At 36.6% G+C, this 22668-nt stretch overlaps 2 protein-coding genes across 2 annotated transcripts; one reads left to right on the forward strand and one right to left on the reverse strand.

Annotated features, from left to right (window-relative positions):
- Positions 1–2118: 2118 nt before the first annotated feature.
- On the reverse strand, positions 2119–10846 carry LOC145947175 (uncharacterized). Its single transcript, XM_083056966.1, has 6 exons — positions 10631–10846; positions 10082–10092; positions 9736–9863; positions 5172–5402; positions 4275–4709; positions 2119–4157 (listed from the first exon to the last, which is right to left on the reverse strand). Exons 1-6 carry the CDS (start codon positions 10844–10846, stop codon positions 2119–2121), a joined length of 3060 nt encoding a protein of 1019 aa, XP_082913092.1.
- Positions 10847–21711: 10865 nt separating this feature from the next.
- LOC145947176 (uncharacterized) lies at positions 21712–22296 on the forward strand. The gene has a single exon (XM_083056967.1). It carries the CDS (start codon positions 21712–21714, stop codon positions 22294–22296), a length of 585 nt encoding a protein of 194 aa, XP_082913093.1.
- The last annotated feature ends 372 nt before the right edge of the window (positions 22297–22668 follow it).

Here is a 22668-nt window from a genome sequence, read left to right on the forward strand (position 1 = left end):
AGTCTAATTTACATTAATTACAATATACTCCTTTAACTCTCGCTTAAACGCTTCCAGTTCTTCGATTCGTCTTATTTCAGCTGGTAAGGCATTGTACATTTTCACTCCCTCATAAAACATACTCTTCTGTGCACTCGTTATCCTACGAAATTGTACCACAATGTCCCCAGCTTGCCGTGTCTGTCTTTCATTCTCTTTTCCCACTATTGTTAACTTATTTCTTAATTGATCCGATAACATATTCTTTAAAATCTTAAAGATAAATATACATACATTATAATTCAGTCTCTGTCTTATGGACATAAACTGCAGCGCTTGCAGCATACTCTCCACTTTGGTATATCTATCACATTGCAATATGACCCTCATGGCCCGGTTTTGCGCTTTTTGCAATTCATTTAGTTGTGTTTCTCCCATATCAATTAACAGCGTCGCACAATACTCAAAGTGAGGCGCTATGATTGACTTATATATAATACATCTAGTGTATGCCGATATGTAGTTACCTATTCTATTTAAAAAACTCACTTTTTTCCCTATTTTCTTTAGCATATAATCACAGTGGTCCTTAAATCTTAACCTATCGTCAATAATTAACTTAACCATTCTAAAGCTGTTCCTCTAATTCCGTATTGATATAATTTCTCTAACAGTCTTTCTCTATCTATCGTTTCAAATGCTCGCTTGAGATCCATGAAAATTACCCCCACCATTTTTGCCTCACTAACTACCAGTTTCCATTCGTCAATGACTGTTTGAATCGCTGTTTCACACGAATACTGTTTTCTAAAACCTGACTGATGTTCTGTTATGTTCGATAACAATAAAATGTAATTTTTGTACGTACCGAACGTAACTTCTTAACTCTTATTCCAAGATTAATATCAATTCTTTCTATATTCTTGCTATGTATAATCCTTCCTTGTTTTACGACGTTATTTCATATTATGTACAGGACTGAATGTAGTACAGGTTATATAGGAGTTGTCTTCATCTTAGAAACAGGAACCAGAATATTTATAGGATTCAAAACAGGAACCAGGAAATATATATATATATATATATATATATATCTGTAAAGAATTCCTGCGTCTCTAAAGAAATTAGGAAATATAATTAAAATATGAATTAAATGATATCACCGTAAGGCAAGATAAAAATGATTATGGATAATATCACCGTAAGGCAAAATATGAATAAGAGTTTTATAGTTTTCAGTTATCACCTTTTAAGGCAGAGAAAATATTAATCAGCTTTGATAAGATTAGATTGATAAAAATATAAATCACCATAAGGCAAAGATAGAATTAATTTGATAAAGATATAAATCACCATAAGGCATAGATATATTAATCACCATAAGGCAAAGATAGAATTTGTTTGATAAAGATATAAATCACCATAAGGCAAAGATATATTAATCACCATAAGGCAAAGATAGAATTTGTTTGATAAAGATATAAATCACCATAAGGCAAAGATATATTAATCACCATAAGGCAAAGATAGAATTTGTTTGATAAAGATATAAATCACCATAAGGCAAAAATATATTAATCACCATAAGGCAAAGATAGAATTTGGATGATCACCTTATGGCTAGCCTCAAATAATTGGCTTGATGGAAGGTATCGACTATCATGATATGTACTTACATGATGTCCCCAATTGGACAAAGTCGACCTTCCTAACCAGATATATGTAATTAACCAAATATATTTCGATGTATCTCTGATGATCTTGATATTTCCGTACGATGCGCATCGTGTCGATTCAAACATAAAACGAAACACGATAAACAGCTGCATAGCAACCAGATCTTTTTCTTTTCTCACGGCACTCTATGAAAGATTCGAATAGACTTTCCTATACATTTTCTCCGCCCGCATTCAACAATAGATTTGTTGAATGAATTTCAGGATCAGTTGGGATAATACATAATTTTGTTATAGGTCTCTTGTAAATAGAGTTTGCAGTTTTCACTGTAACAACTCTGGTTAAACCGTCTGGTCCTGGATGTAAATGTATGACTCTTGCGAGGGGCCACTTTCCTGGCGGGTAACGCTCATCCGTAATTAATACTAAGGATCCTTCCTTTATTTCATTCGAAGGGCGATACTATTTAGAAATGGCTTGATACCTTTGTAAACACTCTATAGACCATCTTGACCAAAAATGATCTACTTTCTGTTTAAGTAATTGCCAGCGTGAAAGCAAAGATGTCTTTTCAGTTAATAGACTCGGTTCCGGTAATGTAGTTGGTGCTTCTCCAATAAGAAAATGTCCTGGAGTCAGGGGTGAATAGTCAGATGCATCATCTGATAAAGGACATAATGGCCTTGAATTTAACACTGCTTCTATTTGTACAGTTATCGTTGTCATTTCTTCATACGTTAATATAGTATCCTTTAAAATTCGTTGTAAATGAAATTTAATAGATTTTACAGCTGCTTCCCACTTTCCTCCAAAATGAGGGGTTGATGGAGGATTGAATTTCCATTCAGTGTTATCTTTAGCGAGAAGATAGGCAAGGTCACGTAATTCATTAGAAGATGACTTGAAAAAACGTCTTAAAGTTGCATCTGCTCCAACAAAGTTTGTTCCACAATCACTTTGTAGCGTAGCACATATACCTCTTCTACCAGTAAACCGTTTATAGGCAGCTATAAATGCATCAGTGGTATAATCCGTAACTACTTCTATATGTATTGCTGATGTTGTGAGACAAACAAATATAGCTAAATAGCCTTTATAAGTTTTTGCCGCTCGCCCTCTCCAAGTCTTCATTATCACGGGACCAGCATAATCTAAACCTGTGTTATAAAAAGGTCTTGCTGGAGTCACACGTGATGATGGTAATTGACCCATCAGCTGTTTCGCTCGAATTCCGCGATACCGTGCACACCTTCCACATCTTAGGATGTAAGAACGTACAGGTGCTCTTCCACCGATAATCCAATATGAACTTCGTAAAAAACCGAGAGTAACTTGAGTACCTCCATGTAGCGTCCTTTTGTGAGCATCATCAATAATCAAAGTACTTAACGAAGATCTTCTTGGTATAATAAGTGGATGTTTTGTGTCAGACTCTATCTGTGCATTATGGAGACGACCTCCAACATGAAGTAATCCTTCATGGTCTATAAAAGGTGTAAGGCGAATCAAAGGGTTGGATTTAGGCAAATGCTCTCTATTAGAAATTATACGAATCTCGTTCGAAAACCATGCTTGTTGTACAATTCGTACCCAAAAATTACGACTCTTCTCGATTTCCATGGGTGTTATGGGATGTTTAATCAGTGTTGATTGTGATTCTCTACGGAGACAACGAATAAATCTGCGACAAATAGAAGTAATTCGTAATAATTTCATGAGTGAAGAGTACTTATCCAACAATTCCCAGTATAAAGGTTGATGGGTGACAGCAATCATGACTTGTCTGGATCGTTCTTCCAAACCAGTTTCCGGTAACTCTTTACACTTGAAAGAAGGCCAAGATGATGGAGACTCAGAAAGCCAATTTGGTCCTTTCCACCATAGATCAAATTTAATTAATTGATCTGGCCTTAAACCACGAGATGCACAATCCGCAGGATTTTCTTTCCCAGGAACAAAATGCCAAGATCCATAAGGTAATAATTCTTGTATAGTAGATACACGATTACGAACAAAATCTTTCCATTTGGTTGGATGAGCCGAAATCCAAGAAAGAGTTACAGATGAATCAGACCAACAAAACACCGATACGTCAGAAAGTGCTAGTGCTTTTAAAGTATGTACAGTTAATCGCGCTAATAACAAAGCCGCAACAAGTTCAAGACGTGGAATCGTAAGCCGTTTAATTGGTGCAACCTTTGTCTTGGAACAAATCAGTTGAGTAGATATTTTACCATCGTTACTGGAAATTCTTATATAAATCACAGCTGCCATGGCTAATTCTGATGCATCTGAAAATCCATGAATTTCAACAGAAGTACTGGAATGAACATAACCAAACCATCTAGGAATTGCTAATTGATCTAGATGCTGAAGTTGTTTTCTAAAATTCTCCCAACGATATTGCATGTCTTGAGAAAGAGGTTCATCCCATTCAATCTTTCTTAACCAGAGTTCTTGAAGAAAGATTTTGGCTGTTATGAGAATAGGTGCGATAAGTCCTAATGGATCATATAATTTTGCGATTTCAGAAGAAATTATTCTTTTAGTATATTTTGTAGTAGATGTTGGTAAAGCTGAAAAATGAAACGTGTCCGAGTCGGGTCTCCAAATAAGACCTAATATCTTGCAAAGTGTAGATTCAATTTCCACAGCAGATGACGATTCTTCACATTCTTCACCCGACATCGACATTGGCAGAATCTCTCTACAATTACTACTCCATTTTTGTAAAGGAAATCCACCCGCTGCACATAATTGAATAAGTTGATTGACAATCTCTTTAACTTCCGAAATTGAATCCGCTCCTCCAAAGATATCATCAACATATCTTCCCTTTGTCAAAGGAATAACAGCCTTAGGAAAATGATGACCTTCGTCGGTTACTAATTGTTGTAATGCTCGTAATGCAAGAAACGGAGCACAGACAAGTCCATAAGTTACAGTTGTGAGTCTAAAAGCTACCAGTTGATTTTCAGAACCTCGCCACAATATCCTTTGTAAATCCCAATCGTCAGGATTAAGAGCAATTTGTCGAAACATTTTAACTATATCTGTAGAAAAAAGAAATCGATGTGTACGAATCCATATAAGAATATCTGAAATATCTGTCTGAAGTTTTGCGCCTGCGTGAAGCAGATCATTAAGAGAATAACCACTGTTTGTACGGCTAGACCCATTAAAAACAACTCTTAATTTTGTGGTACGACTGCTTTCTCGAAGAACTCCATGGTGTGGTAAATAGTGTATAGGAGAATTATTATTTCCGGAAATATCAGCTAACATCATATGACCCAATGTTTTGTATTCTTCTATGAAATCAACATAGAGTTCTTGAAACTTGGGATTTAAAGTAAATCGTTGAAATAATCTATTGAGACAACATAGTGCCTTTTGTTTTGAATCACCCAGAAGTGAAGGATTTGATTTTAGAGGAAGACGTACAACATATCTTCCAGTAGCATCTCTTGTATGAGTAGACAAAAAATGTCGTTCACACTCTTCTTCTTCCTCACTTAATTTAGATTCCGTTGTAGTAGGTAGTTCCTCTTGATTCCAAAATCTAGCAATAAGATCTTGTAAATCATGATCCAAAGTACAATGATACGTTCTTGCTGAATTAGATAAATCATTTTCTGATATTGGTCCTGAAAGAACCCATCCGAAAATAGTTTGCTGAGCAATAGGCGTTGACAAATCCCCTCGTATTAATCCTGGCAGAATTACCGAGCCATAATTATCTGAACCTAAAATGATATGAATATGACCAGAACAAAAAAAATCAGGATCTGCAAGTTGAAGTCCAGCAATATGAGACCAAGTATGACAAGACGCGTTAAAAGGCGGTAATTTAGTTGTTAGACGAGGTAACACGTAGGCTTCGATTGTACAATTATAAGTTGGATCATAGATGGACTGTAATTTTATTGTAACACTTCCTTTAGTGTGACCGGAATATGTACCACCGACTCCAAGAAGTGGTATTGAAGCTGAACTGCGTTTTAGTTGTGCATGATTTACTAAATTTTCTGAAATAAAAGATAATTCTGATCCTTGATCTATTAATAAACGTACTGCAAAATTTACATCTTTATTTTTATGTAATATGGCTCTACTCGTAGCTAATAACGTAAATTTTAGTAAAGAATTTGCTTGTCCAGATTGATGAGCACATAATTTGTTTTGTCATTCTATTGAAGGTTGTGACTGAGGATTTTCTTTAGATTGAGTAGATTGAGCATTATCTATCTTAGATGATTTTTCACCAAAATGTTTTGATGAAGACACGTTGATGTCATGAATTGAAGTATGATGCTTCTTTCCACATTTGAGACATCTTTTTAAAGAATTACATTTGCTTGCTACATGTGGGCCAAGACAATTAAAACATCGTCGATGCTTCATAATAATATCCCTTCGTTGTTGCTGAGTTTTCGAATGATATTGATCGCACTTTGCTAAAAAATGTGAAGATCCACATAGCGGGCAAATGAAAGAATTAGTAAAAGAATTTTGATTAGATGATGTAGCTACATGAGCAGCTATTTTTGTACGAGACTTTCCAAAAGAGGAATGATCCTTATCCTTATGTGATCCAGAAGAAAAAGTATTATTATGTAAATTAAGATTCTCTAAAGCTCGTGTCCTCCCAATAAGAAATTCTTCAAATTGTAAGTAAGTCGGATATGAAGAGGTTGAACCAAGTTTAACCTCCCATGCTTCTCGAGTTTCAGGATCAAGTATTCTTACGAGCTGATGTAATAATAATGGATCCCAATGATCTACTTCACAGTTCAAAGCACGTAAAGCACCAATAACTTCTGATATGGTTGTCAAAAGAGTTCTGAGACCTTGAGCGCATTTTGTTTTAAGCGGCTTTAAATTTGTAATTCTATCCAATTGAGTAGTAATCAAAAATCGTTTATTCTCATATCTTGAAACTAATATATCCCATGCAACAGTAAAATTTTCATCAGAAATAGGCAAATTATACATTAACCGAGCCGCTTCACCAGTTACACATGTCTTCAAATAATGCATCTTTTCAACGTTTGATAAATCTTCATTATCGTGAATCAAAGAAACAAATAAATCATGGAATGATCTCCATGATTGATAATCTCCTGAAAAGCTTGGTAATTTTATACGAGGCAATGCACTACGAGGTAATTGTGAGGTAGATGATGCTACATGTTCCGAATGAGTAGGTCGAGATTGCCGATCTACCGTTTCTAAATCATCTCGATATGTAAGTAATTTAGCACGAGAATATACATAAAACGCTTGACAACGTTCATACACGTGTTCTTTAATATATGATTGATCATTATTCTCAGAAAGTATCTCAAGATATAAATTTTCATGTTCTACTTGAAATTTAGACCAATTCTGATCAAGTAAATCCAAACGTGTATTAATTAATTGACGATTTAAACGTGAAATTTCTACGATATCAAAATCCGCTGCATCTTGTATTAGATTAAATCGACTTTTTTGTAAAGCGATCTTTGCTTCTATATTAGACATCTTGAAAAGCTTGGTATCCGGCTCGAAGGACCAAAAAATGTTCGATAACAATAAAATGTAATTTTTGTACGTACCGAACATAACTTCTTAACTCTTATTCCAAGATTAATATCAATTCTTTCTATATTCTTGCTATGTATAATCCTTCCTTGTTTTACGACGTTATTTCATATTATGTACAGGACTGAATGTAGTACAGGTTATATAGGAGTTGTCTTCATCTTAGAAACAGGAACCAGAATATTTATAGGATTTAAAACAGGAACCAGAAAATATATATATATATATATATATATCTGTAAAGAATTCCTGCGTCTCTAAAGAAATTAGGAAATATAATTAAAATATGAATTAAATGATATCACCGTAAGGCAAGATAAAAATGATTATGGATAATATCACCGTAAGGCAAAATATGAATAAGAGTTTTATAGTTTTCAGTTATCACCTTTTAAGGCAGAGAAAATATTAATCAGCTTTGATAAGATTAGATTGATAAAAATATAAATCACCATAAGGCAAAGATAGAATTAATTTGATAAAGATATAAATCACCATAAGGCATAGATATATTAATCACCATAAGGCAAAGATAGAATTTGTTTGATAAAGATATAAATCACCATAAGGCAAAGATATATTAATCACCATAAGGCAAAGATAGAATTTGTTTGATAAAGATATAAATCACCATAAGGCAAAGATATATTAATCACCATAAGGCAAAGATAGAATTTGTTTGATAAAGATATAAATCACCATAAGGCAAAAATATATTAATCACCATAAGGCAAAGATAGAATTTGGATGATCACCTTATGGCTAGCCTCAAATAATTGGCTTGATGGAAGGTATCGACTATCATGATATGTACTTACATGATGTCCCCAATTGGACAAAGTCGACCTTCCTAACCAGATATATGTAATTAACCAAATATATTTCGATGTATCTCTGATGATCTTGATATTTCTGTACGATGCGCATCGTGTCGATTCAAACATAAAACGAAACACGATAAACAGCTGCATAGCAACCAGATCTTTTTCTTTTCTCACGGCACTCTATGAAAGATTCGAATAGACTTTCCTATACAGTTATAATACAGTTATCTTCTAAATACGCCTCAATTTGCTTTTTAACTACTAATTCTAATACTTTCTCGAATATTGGTAACATATTAATAGGCCTAAATTCACTTGCTTTTCTGGCTTTTTCTATTTTTGGAATCGGTATTATCGTAGACGTTTTCCAACCTTCTGGACAGCAACCTTCCCTCAAAGAGTTATTTATTATATCAATAAATTCCTCTTTTATTACGTAAAATACTGCTTTAAGTATATCACTAGTTAATCCCTCCTCCGTGCCTTTCTTTTTTGGTAGTTCCATAACAATTTTTTGTAAATGCTCTATTCTAATCATCTCATAATTTTCCATTATTCCCTCGCTTTCAATAACAAAAATAATTCTTTTACCTGGACTTCCTAACTTATCTCTACTTATAGATTTTACTATGTTCTCAATACTCTGTATATAATATAAATTAAATTTATTAGCTATATTGCACCCTTCAGTATTATCTAATATTTCAAAATCTATATTCTCTATTTTTTTTGTAACCGTTGGTTCGCCCCTTATTATTTCTTTTAAGGTTTTCCACATAGATGTCGGATTTCCCTTGTTATGATCTATCATATTTTCATAGTATTCTTTTTTCTTTGTCCTGATTAGTTTAACCACTGCATTTCTTTCGATTTTAAACTGTGACCAATTTTTATCCGTGTCATCATACAACGCTTTACTGTACGCCTCATCCCTTTTAGCCGCTGCTTCCCTTATTTCATCTGAAAACCACTTTTTCCCTTCCCATATTTTCGGAATTCTAAATTTTTTTCTAGGTGCTGTAGCATCCAACGCATCTACTATATTATCGACAAGTTTCTTCGCTCTCACACTGACATTCATATCTTTTTCCTAATTTATTTTCCACTAATTTAATAAATTCATCTACATTAAACTCTTTAAAATTCCTAGCATTAAATTCTCTGTATTTATTATCAATTTTATTCGCATTAAGATCAACTTTTAACCACGCATGGTCCGTTATTTTAGGTTCATGAATTACTTGCACTTCTATTTTATTATTAGCGTAAATTAAATCTATAATTGTCTTACTATCTTTCGTAATTCTCGTCGGTTTATTTACATATTGTTTCATGCCTAAGCTCAACATTGTCGTTTGTAACTTCTTTGTATAAAACGAGTCCAACATAATATCTATATTAAAGTCTCCTATTACTATACATTCTCCCCGTATTATTAATTCTTCTATTATATCCTCCAGAAATCTCACGAACTCACCATGCGATGAACTCGGTGAATGATATATTACTGTTATCACTCCTTTATACAATTTATCTTTCACCTCAATCGCAGCACACCAACAATTCGCTTCTAACTTTTTTACTAATACTATCTCATATTTAATATCGTCCCTTACATATAAAAGAACCCTTCCTGTATTTCTGTTTTCAGCATCACATCTAATCATACTATACCCCGTTACGTTCACTTCACAGTCTTCAATTTCAGCAGTCACTCTGGTTTCTGATAACGCTATGAACGCAGGATTCATTTTCTTCATAATCTGATGCTGCATCTCGTCTTTATGCGCCATCAAACTTTGCGCATTTGTATACAGTATTAATTCCGTTTCCTTCTGTAGTTGCTATTTATCTTCCTCCCATCCGGCCCTCCTCTTCTCCTCCTGTATCGCCCTCTTGAAAGTCGGACATTCCGGATCAAGTGCGCCATGCTCATCATTTATTTTCAAATTGTATGTTTGAATCTTAAACATACAATTTATACATCTTTTCTTTGTCGCTGTACATTCACTCACCTTGTGATTTCCTGCACATTTGTGACATGTTTCATTACGCGCTCAATTCTTTGCAATATGATAATAACCCCAGCATTTAAAACATCTTTTAATGTTAATGTGATTGAATACAGGACACTTTCTCCATCCTACATTCAGTTTCCCTTTTCTTAACATTACTTCATGAGTCTCTTCATCTGCTTCAATTATTACGATACCATCTTTTCCTCTTCTTCCGGACTGATATTTCTCATTTATTTTCTCTTTAACTATTCTCTTCACTATTCGCATATGAATTCCTTCATTTTTCACGTCAATTTTGTTCTGCTTCTTAATTGTACCTATTAAATCATCATCATTCAACTCCATTTCTTCCTCGCCAATATTGACAATTTTTATCTTAGGTTTCATCCGCGGTGACTCAGTAACGTTAAAGTTCTCGCCCAGCTTGGCTTGTACTGTCGCCTTTAGCTTTTCCATTTCTTCTCCAGTCTCACAGCCGAGAATCACTGTTCCCTTACTTCCTTTTTTTAACTTCGTTATTCCCATAGCCATATTCTTGATATCTACCTTTTCTTTTATCAGTTTTTTAGTTGCTTCACTCTCCTGTTGCACCTTGGGTTTGACAATTATAATATTTTCTTTTTCCTTCTCTTTAACTGCTTCACTATAACATCTTTGAGCTCCCCCTGCCAGTCCACCCGCTCCTCCTTGTATAATTCTTCTCAAGTCTTCCAGTTCTTGTTTAATACTTCCAAATTCTTCTCGAACTATTTCCTTAACCATCATTTTAATTTCCTTCTTACATGCTGTTTCGTCTTTTATTTCTTTCACAGTTTTTACAAGCCAATCTATTTTTACGTCAATACTCGATGATCCACTCGCTCCTGATATTCTATTTCCACTGCTTGATGTCGTAAACGAACCCGTAGATCCTGTAGATCCTTGTCTTTCCCTGCTGCTCCCCGCTGCTGTCGGTGCCTTCTTCATATCTGCTTCACTTTCAATTGTAAATTTCTCAAATGGGCCAGGACACGACACCAGTTAGCGATTTCTATCATAAATGTTATGTTTACTTGCACATCCTGGATGATAAAACAGTTTAATACAAGACTTGCATGCAACAACCTGATTTTTTATTGCCTTCTTACATGCCGAGCATCGATACTCGTCATATTCATCGTTCATATCGATAATTACCGGCCGAAGCTGTTAATACCAGCATAGGCGGTCAATTACCTTTGTCCAAATTCACACGTCAGCGCTTTGTGTCCACCTTTAATGTCTACCTGTCGCGTGAAATCTCGATGCCTCAATACACGAAATATAACTCTCACGCTCACAAATCAGCATATTCCTGTTAGATAACACTCATGTCTATTCCCGGTCTATGCAACTATTACTTCAATACTTTTTCGCCACTCTCCCTCACTATATAATCACTTAAAAGTTATCACTTTTGCAGAGCGATGTTTGACACGTCTTCTCTCAGAAAAAAAAGAGAGAGAGAGAGAGAGAGGGGGAGAGAGAGAGAGAGAGAAGATCCACTGACAAAAAAGTATGTATACGGCGCTGACTTGATTATTAAAGTAGTATTAATATTCGAAGACGAGCGATAAATTAATCTTTTCCATATTTCAAAAGTATATTGTTTGTACAACATTTTGCTGCGAAGCAGATGTCGGCTTGCACACTTTTTCAATTTTTGCCTCGTCTTGAAATATTGAATACCGCCAATAGTCGCCGCGCAATTAATACGGCGCTGATTTTATTATTAAAGTAGTATTAATAAAAGGCTAGCGATAAATTAATTATAGATAAAAAAGCTATAAAGCATTTAAAGCATTTGAAGTTCACGTAAAGTTCATGTATAAACCGCGCGGCGACATTGGTCAGTATTTAATAATTAAATACGTGGCAGAAATTAAAAGACTGTGCAAGCCGACATCTGCTTGGCAGCAAAATGTTGTCCAAATGATATACATTTAAAAAATGTAAAATATTAATTTATCGCTCGTCTTTAAATATTAATACTCTTTTAATAATTCTTTAAATATTGAACACCGACAATTGTTGCCGCGTGTGGTTTTACAGCGCTGACTTGACGATTAAAGGAGTATTAATATTTAATGGCGAGCGAGATAAATTAATCTTTTTCATATTTAAAAATTATATTGTTTGGACAACATTTTGCTGCCAAGCAGATGTCTTCCTGCAAATTCTTAATATTATTATTAATAAAGAAATAATAAATAAATAATATATTTCAGGTTATAAATAGTTAAAAAATAAGAAGAAACAATTAAAAACAACAAAAAATAAAAAAAGAGAAATAGAATAAAGAAGAAAATAAAGAAAAGATTTTCATCGAGAAAAAAAGGGGCAAAGAGAGGGAGAGAAAGATATAGAGAAAGTGAGAAGATACATAACCGATAGAGAGAAAATACACAGATAAAAAAGTATGTTATTGACTTGATTATTAAAGCAGTATTAATATTTAAAAATGAGCGATAAATTAATCTTTTCTATATTTCAAAAGTATATATATATATATATATATATATATATATTATTACATATATATATTTATTATATACACATATATGTATATTTATATATATTATATATATATTATTACATGTGTATATATATTATAAGTATTCATTTATGCATTGTACGTATAAATATGTATCACTTTATTTTATTATACAAAATCTAATAAATAAATAATTTATTACAGCTAATAGAAAAGCCTAAAGAAGAGGGGTTAAAAACAATTAAAAGAAAAAAAATAAGAAAGAGAAATAAAAAAGATATAGAAAAAAGAAGATTTTCATCAAGAGAAGAAGATAGAGAGTGGGAGATTGAGTTAGAAGGGAGAGAGAGAGAGAGAGAGAGAGAGAGAAAGAGAGACAAGATATAAAGAAAAGAATAAATATCCTTTATTTATATCTTTTTTTATACCAAAATTGTCATATAGTTTGTTTCAAATAATTATTTAAATTTTATATATGTATAAAAATGTATTATTCTGCTTTTATATATATTACATTTATCAATATATATATTATCAAATTTAAGTTTTGTGACGTGACGCCTTTTGAGCGCCGTCACAAGGGCAATAGCTCGACCGGGGAGGGAAGGGGAGAGCCGTCCTGGGGTTGCTTCTCACACCCTGAGAGATAGCGACCTTAAAGCGAAAAGATTATATTTTATTGTTATTTTTGTTTGTATAATATTTCCTGCGTTACCGTATTGAGCGAATGTGGGTTGAAATAACCGTGACACGACTAACTGAGTGGAGGATTCCTCAACGAAATGTGCAGCAAGATTCCGGAGATCCAAGGAGGAAACTACCGTAAATGGATACCGTGCCAAAGGTCATGTATCGAGTTCCCGTCGCTACCGCCATCCCGAGATATTATTTAAACTATAAACTGTTCTAGAGATCTGATGGAAGCGCTAAAGGATACCGAGAGGCCCCCTCATGCTGCAGAGTGAGGAGAGGGCCCTATATCAGCCCATAAACACCTGCGGGAAGGATTGGATGACGGCCCGGCCAGCCTGCCAATTCAAACCCCGGAAATCAAGAATTATGAGGTGATACCGCCACGATACCGGAAAGAACGGGAAGCGAGTCTCCGAAAATCACGGGTACAAGGACGAGGGCGCCGAAGGATCGATGGGCGGATCCCGGCGGCCCCACGGCGACCGAATATCGATAGGATGCGCGAGAAATCGGCGCGGAGCTCGAGGGACCTAAGGACTCTCTCTCGGAGAGTCACTTCTGTCTGGCGTACGGAACAAGTGAGAGGGACTCCAGGACGACAATCGATCAGCCTTGCGAACCTATTGTAAGCCGCCACTCGGGTAGTTCGTGAGTAGAAATTGTTCCCGGTCCAGCTAGTGTCGTGTATTACCGTGCTGTGGGTTAAAGTCTGTCGAGTAAAATCGACAGCTTTATACCGAATTACCGTTTCCGTTTAGCGGAGCATAGTTGCTCCAGAAAATTGTTACCGCGATACTGGCTCATACCGGGTTCCGCGAAAGTGTCTCTCTCAGGGAAGTTGCCGCCGACAGTCGTCATAAGTTAAGACTCGAGAATTATATTGTATTGTATCGTATCGTATCGTATCGTGTTTTTGATGGAATTATAAGATCGCGTTAAATAACCTCGGAATTTGTGCGTGGTCGCTCTCTGCGAGTTACCGTTACCGTATCTATTGCGAGGAACTCGGCGAGAGTCGTACATATAGCGCGAAATTACCGTTTGTTTCATTTCGTAAAGATTCCGTAAATATCGTCTCGTCCCGCCTGTTCGAGGGACTTTCATGGCAAATAACGTTATATATCATCGTGGTGAGCCATTGGGGACGCCTCGTTAATACCGTAATTACCGTTCCTTAATATTCCGACATTTCGAGATATCGATTGTGAAGATTGTAGTCTCGCGCGCGTGAGGAATGCTGCGACCACATTCCGGAGTTTTTGTATACCGCGCTTACCTTCTCGCACCTATTGTTCGCTACCGGAGCTAGTTTCGATTCGAATATGTTTATATATCGTGTGTACCGATTACCTCGCACGTGGATTCCCACCGTAAGGTAATCGTTTCCTGTAATTTCGAGATTATTACTGTATCAATTGTATATGTCCTTCTAATGTTATGTGTTAAATATATTTGTTAATTAATTATTGAATATTGAGTGTCAAATAATTTCCCTCCTCTCCTCCAGAATCTCTCTCTAGCGTTACCAAAGAATCGCGCCCCTCTGCCATACACTGAGCTAGGCGCAGCCGGACCTTTATATCAAGTTTCTTAAGAGATTCTAGTTACCGTGGCGCGAGAAATCGCGCCTGGCGCCCATTTATTAGCATAGAGTTTATACTGTAAAGTACCGCATTACCGTTGACTACCTATCTCGTTACCGTATCACCTACCTACGTTTCGATAGATATCGCTCCCGATTTACATTGCACGTCGCTTTCTCGAGAGCGGCGTTCTCGAGAGAGGCAAAGACGTCGCAGTTTATTTAGATTCAGTTAAAAATAAAGTTTTTTTAATTTTTTGTTATTATACTAAAATCGATTTTAATATTAATTATTAAATTAAAATTAACTTACTAATTTAATTGTTGGATTAATTACAATTGATTCTAATTTAAATTTTTAGATTAAAATTTATTTTATTATAAATTATTATATTAAAGTTTTAATTTTAAATGATATTGAAATTAGTTGTGATTAAATTTATTGTTAAATTAATTAGTTTTGATTGTTATAATTATTTAATTAAAATTAATTTAAATTATAAACAATTAGATTAAAAAATTTTTTAATTAAATTAAATTAAAAAATTGAAAAATATAAAAGTAAAAAAATAAATTAAAAAATAATAAAAAGTAAATAAAATAAAAAAATTAAGATTAAAATTTAAAAAAAATTATAAAACTAGATTTAATTAAAATTGTTTGGTTGAAATTAAATTAATTTTTATTTTTACCAAAATTGAATTTTATTTGATATAAAATTGAATGGCAATTTGACATTACTTGAATTGAAGTTGGTTGTGACTTGGATTATTGGACTGAAATTAATTGTAATTTGGATTATTAGATTGAAAATAAACTTGAATTGAAATTGGTTGTGAGTAGTTATTGATTTGAAATTATTATTGAATTGAAATTTGACTTGTGAATTGAAATTGGTTGTTACTTGGATTGTTGGACTGAAATGAATTGAAATTTGATTTGTGAATTGAAATTGGTTGTTACTTTGATTGTTGACTCAAATTGATGATTTGAATTATTAGCGATTGAAATTTGATTGAATTAAAATTAATTGTGATTTGGATTAGTGGATTAAAATTGATTTTGAGGCTTGGATTGTTGGATTGAAGTTTGACTTAAATTGAAATTGATTATGATTTGAAATTGATTGTAATTTGGATTTTTTATTAGATTAAAATTTGACTTAAATTGATGTTAGTTTTAACTTGATTCAAATTAGTTAAATGATTTAAATTAGTTAAGTGATTTAAATTATTAAATTAAAATTAGCTTTTATTTAAATCGTTTTTATTTACATCTAGATTAAAAGTAATTTTTACTTCGATTAATATTAATTTTAACTTATTATTAGATTATTAAATTAAAATTAATTTTAATTAAATTATTAGTTTAAAGTTAGTTTCGATTCAAATTAATTAATTAAAATTATGTTTTAATTTGAATTAATTTTACTTTAAATTGTTGAATTAAAAATAATTTTTATTAAAATTATAAGATTAAAATTTTTTTTTATTTTCAAATTAATATTAAATTAAATTAATTATACTAATTTAATTAATTTTAAACTGAAATAAATAAAAACTGATAAAGTATTATTATAATAATTATTATTATTTAATTATTATTTATTGATACAAAAATTAAAATTGATTTTAATATGGAAATTGACAGTGGTTGTCTCTTAAAGTTGGCTCTAATTTGAACTAAAATTGACTTTGGTTTGATGTTGAATTGAAATTGACTTTGATTTAGATTATTTAATTATTTTATTAAACTAATAATTAATTATACCTCGAAGAAAAGTAGTTCGAACTGCTGAAGAAGAAGAAGAATTCCAGTGTAATAAACAAGAAAGAAAAGCAAAATCTCAAATGGAAAGACGGAAAATGAAACGAATGATAACTAAAAAAGATTGTCAATCTTTATCAAATAGCAGTGAGATTTGTCCAAATATAGCGCAAACTTTAACAAGCTTCTCGAGAAATATAGTAATAGATCATGTTGTTTCACAATTGGTTAATTCACCTATGAAAGTATTATCTCCAACGAATAATTAATGTTAACGATGATACTGATATAATTAGAAATGTTCACAATTCAACTACAGAAACTTTATTAAATAATGATATTACTTTCTCTATACCTAGCACATCAAATAGTACAAGCTTCTCGAGAAATATAGTAATAGATCATGTTGTTTCACAATCGGTTAATTCACCTATGAAAGTATTATCTCCAACGAATAATGTTAATGTTAACGATGATACTGATATAATTAGAAATGTTCACAATTCAACTACAGAAACTTTATTAAATAACAATATTACTTTCTCTATACCTAGCACATCAAATAGTACAAGCTTCTCGAGAAATATAGTAATAGATCATGTTGTTTCACGAAAAGATTGAGAAATGAAAACTTTCGGCGAGCTTACACCTGCGTCCTCCACCTCTCGCTCCTTCCACCCCTTTTAGAGCATAAAGCAAGGGGATAAGAGGCGAGATAGCCGACAACCCGCGCGGAAAGACGTAAATAACCCACAAAGTCGTGAAAAAGAAGCAACGACAGCGCCCAACGGTAGCCGCAATCACGGAAAGTGGCCGAGTTTCAGCAAGTTTTCCATAATCCTCCCTCTGCAGCTTTACCGCGTGTCTTTTACGGTCATGACAGAAAGATGAAGATCATGGAGCCGGAATAAACGGTCGCGCGCGCGGAAAAGTCAGCTTTCGAGCTTGCACGAGAGATATATAAAACCTAATCGCCGGATGTGTGTTCCGATCTCTCGAGAGGATTGCTCCGCGCGGCTTTCGGATTCTGATGAATTTTTCCCTACAAGCTATAACCGAGATCTCGAACTCCGGCGTTTTGCCTGTCTATGTGTACAAACGGAAAAACCTCGTTGTTTTATTTTCCGCACGAGCGTGACGCGTATCATCAGCTCCCGGGATGGCGAACGAGGTCAGAGAGTGAGAGAGGGGTGACGCATCAAACATTTAGCGCATACTTCGCGCGATAACTTTGACTACGTCCGCATCAACGCGGCTGTTAGTTATCCCGGACAAAGAGAGCAACACAATCCCGCGCGTAGAGCGTGGATTTAACGTGGTAAAACAACCCTACCTGGTGAATATCGCGCGGTGGGCAAAATTTGCGCGAAACCGAATTTCTACCGTTCCTAACCGTGCAATGCACCTAATTACGCAATACATTAACAATACACGTACTTCAAACGCGCTCCGCTCCGGCCTCTCTTTCTACCGCGCTGGATTATTATTAGTCCGCACCACACAATACCGGTTGTAATGTCCATGAAAATCTCCTTCTCTGTCGGCGGCTAATATTTAGTCTGTAATTAAATCAGCGCTGAATAGGGGATCGCGAAAGGCCGTATAAAGATAATATATTCCGAAAAATCGCGGTGTGCGTGAAACTATTTTTTAATAGATATCACGAAAATGATACATTTCGGCTACAAAGATAAACGAGTTATAAGAAATATTGCGCATTATATATGTGTGTATTTTATACTCTGATATAATTCTCGTAAATATCTATTACCATCAGGACTGTCATTTTCATAAATAATGTATATATCACTCCTGTTACGTCCTGGCCTGCACGAAGGAAAGGCCGCTCGAAGGTCGTAACAGCGTTTTCCCGAAATCGGAGTGATTTCGGGTCGAACGGACTGTCTGGCCCTTTTGCAGGTCAACGACTGGATAGTCGCTTTTACCTGGCTTATTTCAGGGGTCCGTTCGTCGGTTCTTTTCGGTAAGGGAATTAAATCCCTTTTACGCGGGATAGGACCTTGTGCGATCTCGGGGGATATATGAAGGAACGCAGGGGTTTAAATAAGACTTTAAATTCGCGTAATGTAAATAATTATCATTTATTCAAAAAAAATAAAATCTTAATAATATTCAGAGAATTAGACATTTGAATTTGTGGACATGTATAAACAATTATATATGAGTGTGTGTGTAACGTTGATGTGCTATGAGGCGGTTGAGGATTCGCGTTGGCTTTTGATCGTCCCGTTTCAATCGGAGAGCGCGTTTCAATGCTCGACGGGCAGCGATTTCCACTACTTATTAAGTTTAGTCGCGATTCCGGGGATTTATTCACTTCCGTGATCGTAGAAGAATGAAAGTACTCACTGTTGGCTGTATATTATTTGGTGAGCGGGTTGGCAGCTATAGGTTGATCCTCAGGATCGATAATTCCTTCGAGTGGTGTGGGCGAAGGTGTAGGTTGACTGATAGCTGGTTGTTGAGCCTCGATGGTCACAATGTATGTTTAATGCGAGGATCCAGAAGTGTGTAACTGCCACGATGTAGGCGGAATTAATAGTACGTTCTTGGAAGATTCGCTGCTTTTATACTATTCGTCTGCCCTTCCTATAGGGCAAAGGGCGTCCTCTTTTCTTGTGACTCATAGTCATACGTTCGGTGTTTAATCCCCTTTGCGCAACGTATTGCTTCCTTGTATGAAGAGTTCTTTCCTAATTCCGATCTTTGGTCTACTGATAGCGTGTGTCGATCGTGATATTTCAACATTACCTATGACTTATTGATCAAAGTGTAGGTTTCGTAATCTCACCGATCGAGTTGTTTCACAATCACTGTCTTTCTCCGTTTAATTCTTATAACTAATTTCGGTCTTATAATTAATATGTTCGCGGAACGCGAATCTGCGTAAATCGGGGAGAAAAGAATCGTGCAGTCCACAGGACGTAACACTCTAAATACAGTTTTTCATTAATATCTCGAGAACGGAAGCAGCTGGAGGAGCCGTCGAGGTCTCGGACGAAAGGTTTCGTCGAGCCCTTTCGTCCGAGACCTGGAACGTCAATCCATCTCTTTTGGTTCGCGAGATATTAAATTTTTAATTATCTCTAGAGATGGTTTTTCGTTAATATCTCGGGAACGGAAGCAGCTGGAGGAGCCGTCGAGGTCTCTGATGAAAGGTCTCGTCGAGCCCTTTCGTCCGAGACCTGGAACGTCAATCTATCTCTTTTGGTTCGCGAGATATTAAATTTTTAATTATCTCTAGAGATGGTTTTTCGTTAATATCTCGGGAACGGAAGCAGCTGGAGGAGCCGTCGAGGTCTCGGATGAAAGGTCTCGTCGAGCTCTTTCGTTCAAGACTTGTACCGTTTTGTGATTATTATGCCGGAGCCCCGTTAGCCGTCGAGATGCCTTGAGGAAGGCTCTCTACGTTGCCCGACTCTTACCACGAGGAGGTGGGGACGGTCTTTACAGAGTCTTTTTTTTTTTTTTTTTATTTAATATTCCGGACTCAATTTATTTCATTCGGATTCTTGTTTTTTCTCTGCAACGTCATCGTCCTCGACGTCGTCGTTCTTCTCGACGTCGTTGTTCTCGACGTCGTCGTCCTCGACGTCGTCGTCCTCGACGTCGTCGTCCTCGACGTCGTCGTCCTCGACGTCGTCGTCCTCGACGTCGTCGTCCTCGACGTCGTCGTCCTCGACGTCGTCGTTCTCGACGTCTTCGTCCTTCTCGACGTCGTTGTTGTTCTCGTTGTTGTCGACAACGGTCTCCACGTCCAAGTCGTCCGAAAATGACATGTCCGAATATATTGACACAGTATCGTCACTGTCCGGTGACGGTTCAGGCAAGATTGTCATAATACGCACCGGAATGACAAATGCTCTTAATTGGAAACTGAAAGAACAATAAAATAATTAATACAAAATTTGTTTAAAAACGGAGAAGAAGACTTATCGTTCCGTCTATTGTACTTACTCAAATTCACCGCGCTCGTGCGCCTGGAAAACTCTCTCGTCCATTACACGAGGTTCCATTTCTTTATTTGAACTGTTTCAGAATATTAACTATTAAAAACAAGAAAAATATTAAATGAGAAAAGTTTAAGTTAATATAAATGCTTACCTCTGTCAACGTCGGGAGCACGTCTTCGCACGATCTTCTCGCTACGAGAGCACAGCTAACAATGACTGGATCCAGCTCGTCGCTCGGTCGTTGCGCAGTCAAGGATCGACGGGATTGAACGTGTCGGTCGGTCGTTGCGTAGTTGGCGAGGCGGCCTTCTTTGTTGTACGCCACAGGTGGCTTCTAAGGAGTCGCCGCTTTTTTTTTTTTTTTATTTTAATTCTTTTTTTTTTTAAACTACTCAACCTTTTATGTTGAAAACGAGAAGTCGGACGGGAGTGGGGTCTGCGGGATCGGAAAGGGTACGACCGGAAGTTTAAACGCTCAAAAGTCGGAAACCGGAAGTGGCGATATCTCGAGAACGGTGCTCCGTAGAGGGGTGGGGTCAACGGGTTTGGGTTCGGTTCGACCGGAAGTTTAAATGCCGAAAAGTCGAAAACCGGAAGTGGCAATATCTCATCAACGGTGCGTCGTAGGAAGTTGGGAAGGGGTGCGTCGGATAGGGTTCGCCATCGAAAGATCTCAGATAAAACAAATTTTTTTTTTTTTTCGAAAATATGCATATATTTCTTCTTTCTCGAAAACTATAGGAGATACAAGGTCCAGTTACGGGCTATCTTGTTCCTCTCTTCGAGCCCTACAAAAAAGTATTAGGACTTTTTTATAAAGGACTTATTGTTTTCGAGTTATTAATATTTCTTTTTTTTTCGTCCCTGAATGTTGCGTAGTTATTAAAAAAAATACAAAATAAGTATATATCAATCGATGGAGAATCGAAAGTTATGCATTTTGAACTATACGATTTTTTTTTTTTTTTTTTTTTAAGTCTCATAACTTTTGAAAATCATACACTACAAGTGTACTCCAATCGACACAGAATGAAAAGTTATGAATTCTGAACCAGCTTTTTTTTTTTTTTTCTTTTTTTCCCAAGTCTCATAACTTTTGATGGGGTTAAGTCTCATAACCAGGCGGGGCCTGGCCCTGACACCGAAAGCGGCAGAAGTGGGCCGGCAACGGGCAAGACAGCGCGCGGTGGAACGATGGTCGGAGGAACTACTCCGACCGAGGGCCGGTCTGCGCGCTGTCCAAGCAATTCAGCCGGTTCTATCGGATTGGCTGTCGAGAGATTTCGGACTCTCTTATAGGATTGTGCAGGTGCTCACCGGGCACGGGTGCTTCGGTGAGTACCTGCACGATAAGGCGCGGAGGGAGCCAACGACGAAGTGCCACCACTGTACGGAGGTCAGGGACACGGCGCAACACACAGTGGAATTCTGCCCAGCATGGGCGGAACAGCGCCGTGCCCTGACCGACGCAATAGGGGGAGATTTGCAGCTCTCCAGCATGGTCAAGGCCATGCTGGAGAGCAAAGAAAAGTGGAGCGCCGTCGCCTCCTTCTGCGAGGACGTCCTAACGCGGAAGGAGGTGGCGGAAAGGGAGAGAGAGGAAGACCCGGACGCCGACCCGATGCGTCGCAAGAGGGCTGGCGTCCGGCGAAGGAGATTCGCCGCAGCCGCGGCGAGAGGATAGCGGGAAGGAGTTGTGCGAAGGAGGTGGGATCGGGGGAACAGTGTTCCCTCGATCCCGCCTCGGAGGCGGGGGGGGAGAGTCGTTCCTCTCGGGGGACGACTCCTCCCCTTGCGAGGAGGTTCTCTCGGGGACCGTGGCCGAATCCCAACCCCCTCCGGGGGCGGAGGGAGCCCGATCCCCGGGAGAAAACCAAAAGAGAGGCGGAACGGAGGGGACACGATCCTCGCCTCACGGGGCGAGGTCCACGGTCCCCTCCCTTCCGCTTAGGGATACTCCCTCTATCGAGGGGTCTCCCAGGAGGTGTCCCCCGTGTCACGGCCGAATCCTAACCCCCTCCGGGGGCGGAGGGAGCCGTGATACGAGGGGGCGGAG

The sequence above is a fragment of the Prenolepis imparis genome, unplaced genomic scaffold, assembly GCF_030444845.1.
Source record: "Prenolepis imparis isolate NDT839.2.m4 unplaced genomic scaffold, iyPreImpa1.0 SCAF_50, whole genome shotgun sequence".
Taxonomy (NCBI): Eukaryota; Metazoa; Arthropoda; class Insecta; order Hymenoptera; family Formicidae; genus Prenolepis; species Prenolepis imparis.